General features: G+C 38.6%; 2 protein-coding genes across 6 annotated transcripts in view; one reads left to right on the top strand and one right to left on the bottom strand.

The window, feature by feature from the left end:
- ralgps1 (Ral GEF with PH domain and SH3 binding motif 1) overlaps positions 1 to 16,384 on the top strand; it is a 150,774-nt gene that overhangs the window by 29,225 nt on the left and 105,165 nt on the right. For 4 of the 5 annotated variants that reach the window (XM_047155519.2, XM_047155521.2, XM_017467358.2 and 1 more), the window contains 3 exons: positions 2,152 to 2,256; positions 3,889 to 3,939; positions 13,742 to 13,825. In XM_047155519.2, the coding sequence (XP_047011475.1) occupies positions 2,152 to 2,256; positions 3,889 to 3,939; positions 13,742 to 13,825 (240 nt within the window). The remainder of the gene's footprint in view (positions 1 to 2,151; positions 2,257 to 3,888; positions 3,940 to 13,741; positions 13,826 to 16,384) is intronic. The other variant, XM_047155523.1, reaches the window with a different exon arrangement.
- LOC128632842 (uncharacterized) lies at positions 6,486 to 13,733 on the bottom strand. Its single transcript, XM_053680221.1, has 2 exons — positions 12,067 to 13,733; positions 6,486 to 11,902 (listed from the first exon to the last, which is right to left on the bottom strand). Exon 2 carries the CDS (start codon positions 11,840 to 11,842, stop codon positions 11,117 to 11,119), a length of 726 nt encoding a protein of 241 aa, XP_053536196.1. The 5' UTR covers positions 11,843 to 11,902; positions 12,067 to 13,733; the 3' UTR covers positions 6,486 to 11,116.

Below are 16,384 nucleotides of genomic sequence, written 5' to 3'. Positions count from 1 at the left end.
TGTTGAGATGTGGTCTGTAAAGGTCAAGCTGTCATCAAGAATCACCCCAAGGTTCCTGGCCATCCTGGTTGGCATGAGTGTGAGTGAGCTGAGCTGTACAGTGAGGTTGTGGTTGATTGAGGGACAGGCTGGATTGATGAGAAGCTCAGATTTTGCCAGGTTAAGCTTAAGATGGTGTTCCCTCATCCAGACCAAGATGTCTGACAGGCAAGCAGAGATGCGTGCAGAGACGGATGGATCGTCAGGCTGGAAGGACAAATAGAGCTGGGTGTCATCAGCATAGCAATATGAGAAGCCACGAGACTCGATCACCTGCCCTAGAGATGTAGTGTAAATAGAAAAGAGGAGTGGACCCAGAACTGACCCCTGCAGAACACCAGTTGTGAGTTGCTGAATTTCAGAAATACCTCCCCTTCATGATACCTTGAAGGATCTGTCCGAGAGGTAGGATTCCACCCAGCGCAGAACCGTTCCAGTTTTGCCCAGGCTGGAGAGAGTTTTAACTCTCCAGTACAGTTTTAACTATGCCCATTCCCATGTTCATGAATGGACAACGAGCCAAGCTTACATTTTAAGTTACTTCTCTGCAAATTATTTTCAGGAATAGTGTTTTGTTATTTTTACAAGTTCAGCTGACCTTGATATCGTCCCCCAATATTTTTCTTTACGATAAATGAATAAAATGGCATGGTTGATGAACTAATTGACAGGTTTGGACATAAAGGTGCTTCATGCACATTGATGTCCTTTCCAACACACACCTGAAGCTTTTGACAGTTTGGTATCAAAACCATGTCTTGTTCTGCAGTAATTGTTGTAACAGACCCTAAGAGGAGAGTGCTTGACAGTTTTTTTCTGGTATGTTGCTTTTGATATTGTGATGCTTTTGATATTTTGACTAACAAACCAAACATAACTGCATAAATTAATACAGCTAACACTAGCTAAATGTCCTAACAATTGAATGTCCAAATAACTGTGTGACCTTGGTGAACCCAAAGTAGTTGGTGAGGTTAGTCAGTCACTCCTTTTTAAACAGAGTGCGCTGACCGAATGAGTGGAGTGTATAAGAGCACACTTCACTATACAGATGGGTAACTTACCACAGGTGGCAGAGCTAGATGAAAATCATAAAGAGCACTAATTTATATTCTTCAAATAATAAGTTATGTGGCTTGTAAATGATATACCAGTATATTTTCAGTTGGTACATTACATTAGCTGCCTATACTTGCGTTGATTAAAACAATAATAACTCAAAATCTTTTTTTTTTTTTCTTGACAATGGCAAAATCAATATGCTTATGAAAAATACATGACTACAATTTAGTCTTTTACATATTAATTAATAATGCGGAACTTAGAAGTTAGCCAATGCACCATGCCATCAGTACAGATGAAAGAGTAAGGGCTTTTATTTTTTTATTTATTTATTTTTTAAAATAAAAGAACAAGAATTGAGTCAGGACAAAGAAAGGGACACCTTCATTAACATGGCCATGCATTTTCATTGATGCATTTAGAATGTTTAGTTCATTTATCATTCAGCTGTCTGATCTGGGTCATGGTGGTTTAAATTAGCATTTTAGTTTGTTTATCGTCTGGGGAATAAAACCAGCTAAATTCCTTAGAAAATGTCATGGGCAGATACAAATAATATTGAGAACCTAAAGGCTCTGCTGGTATTGTTCTCTTCATGGTTCTTTTGCAAATCCTACTTTACGCTTGAAGGTGAGGTTCAAATATTGGTTTGATTAGGTTACTGGAACTGGAGAATTGGAAGAATGCAGAATCTGTTTTTGCAGTTTATTATATTTACATAACACAGCTGTAAAGTTGAGCAATAGCAGTTAAATTGATTAAGCCTTCAATGTAGAAGAATCAGCATGTTAGTCCGGTTTTCATTATTGATTTATATTGTATCCTGATTTTAAATGCTAATGTTTAAGGTGCCTGTACACATTTCATAATTTTTGCAAATTGATTTTAATTTAAACACTAGGTTAGATCTTCATGAATTTGTGCTGCTGAAGAGCCAGCTCGTTTAACATTAAATTAAGAACATTATGAACTGTGCGTGCATCATCTTATTGTGCTTTCATTACTTTCATATTGTATTAATATGCACCTTACATGGTTATTTACTTGCAGGACAGCAGTAGTTCGGAGTCTTTGGATTGGCAGAGTTTGGATTCCGCTAAAAGCTATGACGCGGTGGTATTTGACGTGCTCAAAGTGACACCTGAGGAGTTTGCTGTGAGTTAGTTATTGTACACAAATATAGCCGTGAACATCGTCCTAAGCACTGCTATTGGTCCCTTAGAAGGAAAATATTTTGGATAATCTTACGTGTATACCGTAGATTTCTATCTTCTAAGAACTGTTGATGCAATAATAAAAACTTTTATTCAAAATATTCTTATACTGAACATTATCTCAACACACTTGGTACTGTTTGCAGTCACTATTCTACACCTGTATACTTTAATGATTTATAATCTCACTATTTGGTGTTACCCAGGAGAGGATGGGCTACTTTTTAAAGTCTGGTTCCTCTTAAGGTTTCTACCTCATGTTTCAGGGCAGCTGTCTTTGCCACTCTTGCCTCATTAGAGGTCTAAATCTACATCCATATTTCTGAAAATCTGCTTTGTGATGGTGTCTATTGTTGAATTGAAAGATTTACCTTCTAAAAGGGAATTTAATAGAGCATTTGACAAGTCACATAACACAAAAAGCCTTAATTAAAATGGACCAAATTAGACCATGTTTTATGCCTCACTGTTGGGTTTCATGGTTTCAGGTGTACAGTACTGAACTTTTTTTGGTTAAAAATTAGCTAAAATCAATTATTGAGCAAGTACATAAAATAAATCAGTGTTTAAAATTGTCTCCTTATCTTCTTTTCTTCTCCTTATCTTTCTAATATCTTATCCTTACCCGATTCGCAACAGTAAGCTTATAATATGATTTATAATTTGAACTGTTCTGTCAGACTTCACAGGAAACATGTCAGACCGCATTTGTCTTTGCGTGGTTACATTACATCCGTAAAAAGAAAGAAGAGCTGGCTACTATATCACGTGTGTGGGGGCTGAGGATGGTGGAGTGTTTGTAGCTTGTTCTTAGAACAGTTGCTGAGAATTTACATTTGTCATCTAGATGGCTGCTTTTAATCTGGATCGTTCTAAACGCAATCATCGTTGACATCTGGAGAATCAGCTGTTGTCAAAACCAAGAAGCCTCAATCTGCGAATAGCCTGCAGTCAAAAAAGGAAAGTGACCGAGAATAAATGCTAAAATGAGAATAAATATCGGCATGGCTTTTGAGAGGTGGTGACAATCTGAAGGGATTGAAGACTCCGAGAAAGCTTTTATTTCTGATGAACAGATGAGATGGTTTAGTGGCGTAGCGGGTGGCTAGCTAACATTAGTGTACTTGTTCGCTTGATTCAGCTAGGTATTGAGTTTCCTGTCTGTTTTTTTTTATTATTATTATCGTTTGTTTTGATTCGCTTTGGTCAGTATGGTAAATTGCACTTATTTTCTGCTAGCTATGACAGAGAGCAAGTCACCTCTACTCCAAGAAAACTGTATCCACCACCACCTCCGTTGTCAAGTATCGGAGCTAATATACAGCCCATATAGTACGTATACCTGAAACCATCAGATTCATTTGCAAAGAGGTGCAGTTTAAAAAAAAATAAAATAAATAAAAAATAATAATAATAATAATAATAATAATAATAAAATAAACTCCCCAAGTAACTTGCAATTTTATGTTTCAAACAGATATGACAATAGAGTGGCAAAAGTTCAGTACTGCCGCTTTAATGAAACGTTAGGAAATGTCAACTATTAACAGTTTTAAACTTTCTTTTTCGGAAGGGCCAGATCACTTTGATGGATGCTCCTGTATTCAAAGCAATACAACCTGAGGTAAGGTTCTAGAGCTACACTTCATTTTATCAACCTGTGTAATGATATTGAAACAGTGAGAGGTATTGGGAATTAAAGAATTTTTAATTGTTTTCAATGATTTTATTTGCAAAGCAGTTCACATGCTATTTTAATCTGTGGAACATCAACCCTTCACAAAACCTGTACAGTGCCCTCCACTAATATTGGCACCCTTGGTAAATATGAAAACTTGTCTTTGTTTAACTTTTGGAAGTTTTGTTTAAAAAAAAAAAAAAAAAAAATCACAAAAATACTCTGCTCTCATGGATATCAAACAATTGCAAACACAACACAGGTTTATTTAAAAAAAAAAAAATCTTTGTCAAATATAGGTGTGCAACAATTATTGGCACCCTTTTAGTCAATACTTTGTGCTACTTCCCTTTGCCAAGATAACAGCTCTGAGTCTTCTCCTATAATGCCTGATGAGTTTGGAGTATACATGGCAAGGGATCTGAAGCCATTCCTCCATACATCTCTTCAGATCCTACAAATTTCGAGGTATATGCTGGTGATCTCTCCTCTTCAGTTCACCCCACAGGTTTTCTATGGGTTTCAAGTCAGGGAACTGGGATGGCCATGGCAAGTCTTTATTTTGTGGTCATTAAACCATTTTTGTGTTGATTCTGATGTACGTTTTGGATCATTGTCCTGCTGGAAGATATAACCACGGCATATTTTAAGCTTTCTGGTAGAGACAGTCAGGTTTTCATTTAATCTGTTGATATTTGATAGTCCATAATGCCAAGTATCATAACAAAATGTCCAGGTCTTCTGACAGAAAAACAGCCAAAACATTAGGGAGCCACCACCATATTTAACTGGTGGCATGAGGTACTTTTCCATATGGCTACCTCTGTGTGTGCCAAAACCACCTCTGGTGTTTATTGCCAAAAAGTTCTATTTTGGTTTCATCTGCCCATAGAACTCGATCCCATTTGAAGGTCTAGTAGTGTCTGGAAAACTGAAGATGCTTGAGTTTGTTCGTGGATGATAATAGAGGCTTTTTTTCTTCAAACCCTTCCAAACAACTTGTGGCGTTGTAGGTGACGTTGGATTCTAGTTTTGGAGACTTTCTGACCCCAAGACGTAACTAACTTCTGCAGTTCTCCAGCTGTGATCCTTTTTGGCCACTCAAGCCGTCCTCTTCACAGTGCATTGAGGGTTAGGGTTGGCGAACTAGCTTTAATGGAATATGTGTTGCCTCATATTTATACTCTTGTGAGCAGGAGGTCCTGGTTGAACAATTTCCTGCTCCTAGTCACCAGGGGTGCTTAATTTTTATATATTTTTTGAATATCAATGGGAATATATTTTTCTCATACAAATTCATAGGAGTGCCAATCTTTTTTGCCATCTATATTTAGCAACTTTTTGATAAACCTGTGTTTGCAATTGTTTGATATCCATGAGAGCAGAGTATTTTTGTGAATTTTTTTGTACAAAAGATCAAAAGGTTAAACAATAGACAATTTTTCACAGCCTTTTTTTGCTCATATTTACCAAGGGTGCCAATATTAGTGGAGGACACTGTACTTGAGCCTAAATATTTGTACACGTATCTATGTCTTTCTTTCTTTATTTATTTGTTTATGTATTTATTTTTACTTTTTTATATATTTATTTAATTTTTTTTTTACATGTATTACGTGAATAAAATGCACATTTTAAACTATAGCACAGTTCTTAGCATGTAGCTAAGAAATGCAGTAGAGGCAGTGTAGCATTTAGAGGCTTTAGGAATGAAAGTATTTTAAATAACCTTTCTTTCTTTAGTAGTTCAGAGATAGAAAGCCATGTTGTAGCCATGTACCTGTGTCCTTGTGAACCCTTGTACTCAGTCACTGTAGAGATTTTACTGATGTTGCAGATGTGTGTCTGTGACAGACTTACTCATGCTACGCATTACCAGCTTGTACACATTACAGTATGCCAAAGATGTTTATCTTCTAAACTATTCTATAAACTATATTAATCAGTTTAATGAGGTGTGGATGGAAAACAGTCAGGTTTTTTCCTTGTAGAGGGCCAAAATTAATAACCATAACCTCTTCCAAGTGTTCCAGACAGTCTTTCTAGCAATGATGTCATGCTAAAGTGTTCTATACTTGGCCCATGGTTCTTTTCTCCACCATCCGCTGTCTGGATTGTCATAAAAGCTTTTTTTTTTCTTCTTCTTCTTCATACCTGTCATTATGGCCTTTCTCAGCTATTCTGTCCTTGCATCATAGAAGCAGAAATGATGGTATTGTCTTCTGTTTAAATTAACTGAGTGAGACTGTGTATGGAAGGTTTAAGCTTGTCCCAGTGTTTAGATTGGTGTGTCTGAGTAACAGTAGTGTCATTAAAGAATGATGTGCAAGTGGTTGACCTAGTTTCCAGCAGTCCTTGGTTGCCATGTGTCTCTGCTTACACAACGCTTGGGCACATATCAAAGAAGATGCAATAGTTTAATGCAGCATGTTTTACAATCAATAACGTGAAGCACATTTATCTTTTCCACAAGCTGTTTGGTAAGATTTCTGATTTCTGCAACAGCAATCATGTTCCTGTGAGTATCACATCATTGTGCTAATGTACAGTCCCGCAGCTTCTCTTGAAGCTTGTTTAATGTTGTACTGTTATTGTTTCCATTCTCGCTTCATTGGAAAACATCTCTGTGGGATATATTATCGAGGAGGCACATCATGGCTTTGACATTTATACTGTTCCAAATCTGTAATAATAATAATAGTAATAATAATATATAGCTGCAAGCAGCTGTTAAGGGGCCAAGCACTAAAGAGGCTAAACAAGGAGCTAAACAAACATGGCATGGAGCATCAAGACCAACTGTAAAAAAAAAAAAAAAAGAGCAATTTTAGACATTGGTATATGATTTTAGGCAAAATGGTTGAATATTCATAAATGCAATCAGTTATGATTTAATTGCTTATCATATTTGACCAATAGGTGGTGGTGTGACCAAATTGATCTGATGTGGTCAGTGTGGGATCACAATGATGCACACAAAGTTTGGCATCAGTATGCCAAAGCCTTGAAGAGATGCAGCCTCTGAATAGTTTTGCCATCGTGCCATCAACTTTGTTGATGCGTTAAACAGTTTAGTATATGAACACAAAATCCATAACTTTTGCCAACATGGTCTGAAGATGATCTAAATCGAAATTGGGCCAATGCTCTAGAAGGAGTTCGAAAAAGATTTTCAACAAAATGCAAAACTGTGGACAGCAAGTTTGATTGACCATGGCATAATTGGTATCATTGTTCTTGGCATGATTCACAGAATCTATCAACACCAGTGTCATTACAATGGGCAAAAGGAGTCAATAGCTGTTAGCATTTTTGAGAAATATCATTATAATTTTTGATCGAGCTGGCGCTTCCCTAAACTTTGAGTCCCTTCAGAGCATGGTGCCAAAGACACATGCTGAGCTTTGTAACAATATTCCAAGTCGTTCGTAAAATACAGCATTTTATGATTAAATTCAAAATGGCCGACATAGGAAGTTTTCACATCATTGGGCTTTGTATACCCCTGTGAATGTAAAGAGACAAATTTTATGACAAACTGTTCAGAAGTTATAAGCAAAAATGTTAAAATGCAAATCAATTTATAACATTTTTGACGTGTTTTTCTGGATTTTTTTTTTTGTCATTCTGTCTCTCACTGTTCAAATAAATCTACCATTAAAATTATAGAATGATCATTTCTTTGTCAGTGGGCAAACGTACAAAATCAGCAGGGGATCAAATACTTTTTTCCCTCACTGTAGTTAGATATAGAAATGGTTATGCACTTTTTCCCCCTTTTACTTTCTTTTGCATTTAATCGTACTTGTTTCAATCTGTAGTGTAGTCTACCAGTAAGTGAATTAAAATGCACATTGTAGTTGAATGACATTTAGTGCAAATAGCTTTTTAAAAAAAATAATAGTAATAAGTCAGGCTGTACAGCTCATAATCCACTGGAGGGCTGAGTCAGTCAGTGTTCCCTCAACACCACAGGATGTTAATTTTACACAGGTATGTGAGTAGATAGAAAGGGTTATGATTTTACACAGCTCACACCACAGGATAATCTTGGAAGATAATAGTTTTAGACCAGCCACAAATTGGGACACGTTCTGCGATCATCGGGAGATGTCATCCTGATTCAATTAGATTAAGATTAAAATAGATGTGAAATCCCCCCTGTATTTTTTGTAACCTTTTTAATTATTATAAATCTTCAAGAAAAGAACAGGCCCAACATGCACTGGAGAGATTTGGTCATTGCTAGCGGGCACAATAGGAGGATATTGCTAAAGTATATTTTGCCTGATTCCTAAACCTAACAGCCTACATTTTGAGACAAATATCAAGGCTAAGAGTTTTAAATAGATATTCGAGCAGGTTTTCTAACCTTATAACTTCGCTATTTGTGCTGCTGCTATGTTACTTTGTTTAATGTGACATACTATGATCAGTGGTCTTTGCTGACTTCTAGAAAGCACTAGATTTGTTCATTTTATAGAAGACAGAAGAGTGCTAGAAGACATGCTTCACTTCACAGTTTGAATGTGTTTGGGCTACAGGTCATGAATCAACTTGGGTGGTCTAAAATGGTCGCATTAACGATATTTTTCCAATAAGGATTAAATGCAAAACTGCTAAAACGCATGTGAAATTTCAGTTTCCAGAAATCATGATTTAAACACTTCTGAATAATTCCATCTTTATTTTATCTGTGTTGCCTGAAGGCCTGCTGGAAAACTGTACCATCTGAGCATTTCCATACTTTATGTGAACCTGAGACTCGATCATGGGGATTTGAACCATAAAATAACCCATAAAAATTGGGACTTTATAGCATAAAAAAAAAAATAATAATACAGATCACAGCAGTGGAGCCATTTGTAATGAGAAAGATATGGAACAGATCAGGCAGATACAGAGATGGTCAGAAAGGTAATGGGTTTCATAGTATCCTAATTTGTAACCATGACAATGGACTAGAATTCAAGAGCTCTGGTGGTCAGGATGTTTATTGCAGAGCAATGGTATGACCACATTGAGTCCCTATCAGGGTAAGTCCTCGTCATAGGCAATGCCTAGGGTGCAATTTAGAGAAGGGCTTCATTTTATCATCAATGTCATCAATACATGTCGACGCTCCTGAGTGTTTCTATGACGTGCCAATGCCACTCTCCTTTCCAGCTGTCAAAAACAAAGCATTGATTATACACATTGTAATGATGTGCTACACTGCAACTGAGCTTTGCACTAGGACTAGTAATACAACTGCACTGGTTGTCAGACTATTATAAACATTCATTACTGTAAGTGATTAGATCATGTTCATGATTTTCAAACTTTGAGGTTTAAATTACAGCCACTGCTCCTGCAATAAGGCTGCAGGCTGAAATGGCCTATATACTGTTATGCGCCTAGACTTCACAATATTGCATGTGGTGTCAAGTCTTCTCTGATTAACAAAGAGTGTTGCAAATGACTACTGTGGTGCTGATGTTGCCATGTTTGTTGTAAATTGGAATTTTGGACTGGATATTTAAGAGCTCTGCCCCTGGCCAAAATTTGGTGTTGGTTACTCCATCCAGTGTGTAGCCATTAAGCTCTACAGAGAGGCAGAGGGCAGACATGCTTCTCCCGGATCTCTTTGACTAGATGCATATACCACATTCTTTAACATGTTTCATCTTTGTATTATAAGCATACTGTTGGCTAGTACAGTGGCTTTCAAAGTGGGGGCTGACAGGGGGAGCCCGGGGGGCCTCAACATTTTAGTGTGGAAAAATAAATTCTCACCCTCAGACAACCACAGATGCGCACACAATCAATCTAATGTATTGTAATGTAAAGATGTAAGATGTAATTATTAATAGAAAAAAAGGGGGATATACAGTATCTCACAAGTGAGTACACCCCTCACATTTTTGTAAATATTTGATTATATCTTTTCATGTGACAACACTGAAGAAATGACACTTTGCTACAATGTAAAGTAGTGAGTGTACAGCTTGTATAACAGAGTACATTTGCTGTCCCTTCAAAATAACTCAACACAGAGCCATTAATGTCTAAACCACTGGCAACAAAAGTGAGTACACCCCTAAGTGAAAATGTCCAAATTTGGCCCAAAGTGTCAATATTTTATGTGGCCACCATTATTTTCCAGCACAGCCTTAACTCACTTGTGCATGGAGTTCACCAGAGCTTCACAGGTTGCAACTGGAGTCCTCTTCCACTCCTCCATGGTGACATCACGGAGCTGGTGGATGTTAGAGACCTTGTGCTCCTCCACCTTCCGTTTGAGGATGCCCCACAGATGCTGAATAGGGTTTAGGTCTGTAGTATGACAGCCAAAAAGTAAAATTTTGCTTTTGCTTTTGACCAGACTACATTCTCCCTGTATTTAATAGGCTTGTCCAAATGAGTTGTAGCAAACTGTAAATGAGCTTTGACATGCCTTTTCATTAGTAATGAAGTCTTGCATGGTGAGCGTGAGCAGTGGAGTGCATTGCCTATTGTTTTCTCTGTGACTATGGCACCTGCTGCCTCCAAGTGTTTCTGGATCTCTTTCTGAGTGGTCCTTGGCTCTTGGGCTACTTACATTTCCAGTTTTCTTGAGTTAATACTGAGGTCTGGTGAAAATTTCATGTGAATAACCTCATTGGAAATATATTTACTGAAAAATATGTTGACTCGTCCAATACTTATTTCCCCCACTGTATGTGTATGTATAATATAAACTGTTGATGTGCACAAAAGTGGTGTGAGATTACATTTAGTTTTTTTAATGGAGGAGGAGTATTATATATTTGTTGTAATAGATGGCATTTGTATATAATATTTAGATATATTTATGTTAATTATTTATTGCCTCAATGTTCTTAAAATTTTGAGACTGTATGTTTATTACATTTACATTTATTCACTTAGCAGACGCTTTTATCCAAAGCGACTTACAAATGAGAAAAATGCAAGCAAAGCGATATATCAGGCAGAGAACAATACAAGTAGTGCTACCATACAAGATCCATTAATTGAGTTCCAGAAGAAGCAAAGTGAACAGAGTAGAGGTGTAAGTGCAATTTTTTCTTTCTTTTTTTATTATAATAATAATAATAATAATAATAATGAGTTGGTTAGGTGTTCACGGAAGAGGTGGGTCTTTCGCAGTTTTTTGAAGATGGTGAGAGATTCTGCGGTCTGGATTGAGATTGGAAGTGCATTCCACCACTGAGGAACAGTTAGCGTGAAGGTTCTGGAAGGGACCTTGCGCCACGCTGAGCTGGAACTGCAAACGTCGGTCGGTAATCCATCGCAGATTGCGAGAGGGAACGTAGGCCTTCAGGAGAGAGTTGAGGTAGGAGGGTGCTGTTCCTGACAAGGTCTTGTAGGTGAGCATCAAGGCCTTGAACTTGATGCGGGCAGCTACAGGAAGCCAGTGGAGGGAGATGAAGAGGGATGTGACATGAGTTCTCTTTGGCTGGCTGAAGACGAGGTGCACTGCAGCATTCTGAATCATCTGAAGGGGATTGATGGAGCTTGCTGGGAGGCCTGAAAGCAGTGAGCTGCAGTAGTCCAGTTTAGAGATAACAAGAGCTTGGACTAGTATCTGTGTAGCCTGTTCGGTGATGTAGGGTCGGATTTTCTTGATGTTGTAAAGGATGAACCTACAGGACCTTGCAGTTGCTGAAATATGGTCTGTAAAGGTCAAGCCGTCATCAAGGATCACCCCAAGGTTCCTGGCCGTCTTGGTTGGCATGAGTGTGAGTGTGCCGAGCTGTACAGTGAGGTTGTGGTTGATTGAGGGACAGGCTGGGATGATGAGAAGCTCAGATTTTTCCAGGTTGAGCTTAAGATGGTTTTCCTTCATCCAGACCGAGATGTCCGACCGGCAAGCAGAGATACGTGCAGAGATGGATGGATCATCAGGCTGGAAGGACAAATGGAGCTGGGTGTCATCATCATAGCAATGATATGAGAAGCCATGAGACTCGATCACCTGCCCTAGAGATGTAGTGTAGATAGAAAAGAGGAGTGGACCCAGAACTGACCCCTGTGGAATGCCAGTTGTGAGTTACTGATTTTCAGAAATACCTTGCCTCCATGATACCTTGAAGGATCTGTCCGAGAGATAGGATTCCACCCAGCGCAGAACCGTTCCAGTGATGCCCAGGCTGGAGAGAGTTGACAGGAGGATCTGATGGTTCACAGTGTCGAAAGCAGCAGAGAGGTCAAGTAGGATGAGGACAGATGATCTAGAGGTTGCTCTTGCTAGTCGTAAGGCTTCAGTGACGGAAAGCAGAGCAGTCTCCGTGGAGTGGTTGCTCTTGAAGCCAGACTGCTTGGTGTCCAGGAGGTTGTTCTGTGTGAGAAAATTGGAGAGATGATTAAAAACGGCTCTTTCAAGAGTTTTGGAAAGAAAAGGGAGGAGGGAAACAGGTCTGTAGTTGTCAGCTATAGCAGGGTTGAGTGATGGTTTTTTAAGCAGTGGGGTAACCCGGGCCTGCTTAAATGAGGTAGGGTATGTGCCAGTAGAGAGCGATGTGTTAAAGATGTGTGTGAGTGCAGGTAATAGTGTGGGAGAGATGGACTGAAGAAGGTGAGAAGGGATAGGGTCAAGAGGACAGGTTGTGGGACGGCTAGAGAGGAGGAGTTTAGAGACATCAGCCTCTGAGAGGGGAAAGAAGGAAGTCAGTTGGGAGTTACACAGAGGAGGAGTCGGTCTATGCTTGTCTGGGGTTGAGAACTGGTTCCTGATTGATGTAACCTTGTTGGAAAAGAAAGTGGCAAAGTCATCTGCAGTGAGAGAGCTAGGGGAAGGGGGAGGAGGGGGACAGAGTAGAGAGGTAAAGGTTTTGAAAAGAATGCGGGTGTTGGGAGAACTACCAATCTTCTCTTGGTAGAACGTGGCTTTGCAATGGAGATGCTATTGGAAAAAGAGGAAAGAAGTGTCTGGTAATTGGTTAGGTCAATTGGGTTGTTTGATTTGCGCCATTTCCTTTCAGATGCTCTTAGTTTGGCCCAGTTGTTACGCAGAGCTTCTGAGAGCCAAAGACTAGAGGGTGATGTGCAAGCAGGTCTGGAGGTTAGGGGGCATATGCTGGGGGAAAGGGCTGGGCTTTCAAAGGACAAGGGCTGAGGCTTCCCCCTCAGCGTTTCTTAATTAATAAACGCTGTGTTTTAATTAATAAAAGTGTGTTTCAGCTGAGCACACCTCTTTAATTAGCAAAACAAAGAGTAGTCGCGTGAACGAGCGACTCCCAACCGAAGCCAAAACTGAATACCGGAATTTGCTTTAATCTAGCAACAAGTATACAGCTCGTAGCAACAAGGAAGCACAGTTACAGCTTCTATCTGACAATCGTGGCTAAAACTAGTTTCAACTAAAAAATCCAGAAAGAAACACTTACCAGTTACTGTTCGCCTGGGTCAATAATCGCTTCTGCTCATCTTAATAGACATTATTAGAATGTCAACAAACAAACATTATTAGAATGTCTATTAAATAAAAAGTCTGATAATGAAATATGAAATTTGAGAGTTACCACTGAGTGGTTGGATGTAAAAAGCTTAAACTGCAATATTAGTGTGCAGCACATGACTGGTATGGTATTGATGCAAGAGTAAATACAGATTGTCCTTCAGACACATAGATAATATTATAAGGTTCCCATTCATTCTTGACATAGATAGAGCCAAATCGTACTAAGTATTAGTCAGTGGCCTAAGAGGATGGAATGTTTTGTTTATGTGTTTCAAAATGTTTCAGGAGTTGGCCAGCTGTGGATGGAATAAGAAGGAAAAGCACAACCTTGCACCCAACGTGGTGGCCTTCACCCGGAGGTTCAATCAGGTGAGTACAGTGGTCCTGATTAATCTGTATGAAGCTTTTTAGGCTTTAAAAATTTGTTGGGCAGAAAAGAGCCTGATCGCCACTGTTAAGTATGGTGGAAAAGCCGTGATTTTGTGGGGCTGTTATTCAGAGACCCTGAAAACCTTATTTGGATACATGGCCTCGTGGATTCCATGAAGTACCAGGAATTTTTGTATAAAAATGTGCTTGCTTGCTGCCAGTAAATTTCATCTGGATTGTGGATGCATCTTCCTGTAAGACAATGATAAAAAAAACAAATCCATGCAAAAATGGTTCAGTGACCACAGAATCAAGCTTTTTGACATGATCTCCTATTCCCCTGACTTAAACCCTATTGAAAACTTGTGAGCTGAGCTGAAGAGGAGAGTCCACAAGAGACGACAGAGGACCCTGCAGGATCTGGAGAGATTCCGTATCGAGGAGTGTCTCAGATTCCTTTCTTTTTATACTACAATCTCCAGTATTAAAAGAGGAGACTGTGGTGTTATGTTATCAAATGGAGGTTGCACAAAACCCTAAATACAAGGGTATCAATAATTGTAACACACATTTTACTAAAATATATAGCATACCAATCATTCTGGCACTATCTAGAAGCAAGACTCTGGAATAAAAAGAAACCAAGGCTTAGACATGCAGTATAAATATCATGCCAAACCTCAGTAAGAAGGCAGGTTACAAACAAAGGCTCCCTTTACACCTTGCACTGACATGTTTTTAGTGATCCAGTTAGGATCTGATACTTGTTACCCCGCCAAAATGCTTCCAGGATGAAATTAAAATTTCAGTGGGTATCAGGGGTACTAATGTGTGCCAGGAAAACATTTCTGTCACATGCACCGAATTCAGATACTTCCATCAGCATGATTCAAAAACCAAGCAACTTTTTTGATACTTCTCACTGCTCCAGCTCTAATGATCCCATGTCCATGGGAGATACAATTTCTTGTTCATCTCCAAGCTTTTACTGTAGTCTAATAAAAAAAAAAAAGTCCAATAAATGGGGCCTTTTTGAGATGACATTCTGCTGCCCAATGTTTAATTTGGATGTGATTGATTGTAGCCCTTCTGTTGGCTTACATGCTTCTTCCACAATTGTTTTGCTTCCACAGGATCAATCACAGGTAGCGCTTTGCTTTTTCAGTCATTTAGCTTGAAATATTGTATGAAAGGCACAGGGCGACTGACTGAATTTATATGCCTGACATACTATAATTCCACATTCAGTGTCGGCAAGTAACTAGTTTTGCCCATTCCTTCATTGAAGGTAAGGTTTTTATCTATCTATTTTGATGTTTTAAATTGTATCTGTTTGTCTTTATGGTTTAATTATTGTTCAAGCATTTCTTTCTTTATTTGCTTTTGTTTGTCTTACAGTTTTATTATGTAACCCTTTCTTGTGTGGTTTATGCTATTTATTAGTGGTGTAACAATGCATCACGATGCAAAAATATGACTGTGTGCATTGTGGAAATGTGCAGTTCTTTATAAAAATTTTATTCAAAATATTTTGAGAATTGAACCATGAGTATATCATTACACCCCTACTATTTGTTACTTTATCTTGGTGCTTTTATTTTGCCTTCTTCTTTGACTTGTACTTACCTTTTTTCTCCTTTATCAAGATGCTTTGCGTTACCAATAATTATTATATACTATCAGTATACAAGCATAAATCTGATTATACAGCCCACTTTGGAGCTGGCTTTCAGTGACTCACTTTTACTTTCCACTTCCCACTTTCCAAAAACCATGCCAGTAGATGGATCGGCTATGTTTAATTACCCCTGTGTGTGTGTGTGTGTGTGTGTGTGTGTGTGTGTGTGTGTGTGTGTGCGCGCATGGTGCCCTGAAGTGGACTGGCCTCCCATCCAAGCTGTATTCCTGCCTCATGCCGAGTATTCCTGAGATAGGCTCCAGATCAACAGTGACCCTGACCAGGATAATGCAGTTACTGAAGATGGATGAATGAATGCTTTTTGATCACATCCTTGGGCATGTTGGAAAAAAGCTAGAATGCACTGTATATAGAAGTGATTCCAATTTACCAAGACTAAAATGTCATGGAAGATTACTATCAGAAAGCAGCATATTTTAAAATGACTTTTTTGTCATCCTAGTGCCATGTTTTAATGTGATGCTTTTGTTAAGGCAATTATTTCAACAATGGTTGTCTCATAAGAGGTACCTAAAATTTCTGTCTTGCTGCAAGACACGTGTTTCCTACATAGATCATGAGAAGTCAGCAGTTTCAGTGTGCCTCTTTTCATCTCTAGGAATGACTGCATTCAAGGCAAATAATGGCATGTATTAATTTTTTTAGAGGGCATAGCAGATTTACAATGCTTTCCCTTTAGGGGAACTGCAATTTGCAGCCTACTTACTCTTAAAAGGTCCCTTACTCTTTGGTGGTATGTTCTTAAGAGGACTGGGAAATAGCTTTAGGTGAAAGGTTCAGTATGAATGAGAGACACTGGAGCTACAACAACACATGTTTCAGTTTGAAAGAGTGCTTGGACTGTTTTTCTTTGTAAAATG

The sequence above is a fragment of the Ictalurus punctatus genome, chromosome 5, assembly GCF_001660625.3.
Source record: "Ictalurus punctatus breed USDA103 chromosome 5, Coco_2.0, whole genome shotgun sequence".
NCBI classification, from domain to species: domain Eukaryota; kingdom Metazoa; phylum Chordata; class Actinopteri; order Siluriformes; family Ictaluridae; genus Ictalurus; species Ictalurus punctatus.
The sequence above is the reverse complement of the archived record's forward strand: the minus strand, read 5'-3'. Positions and strand labels throughout refer to the sequence as shown.

Coding starts and splice junctions, on each gene's coding strand:
- LOC128632842 (XM_053680221.1), bottom strand. CDS start 11,842: ATGAAGGAAAACCATCTTAAGCTCAACCTGGAAAAATCTGAGCTTCTC.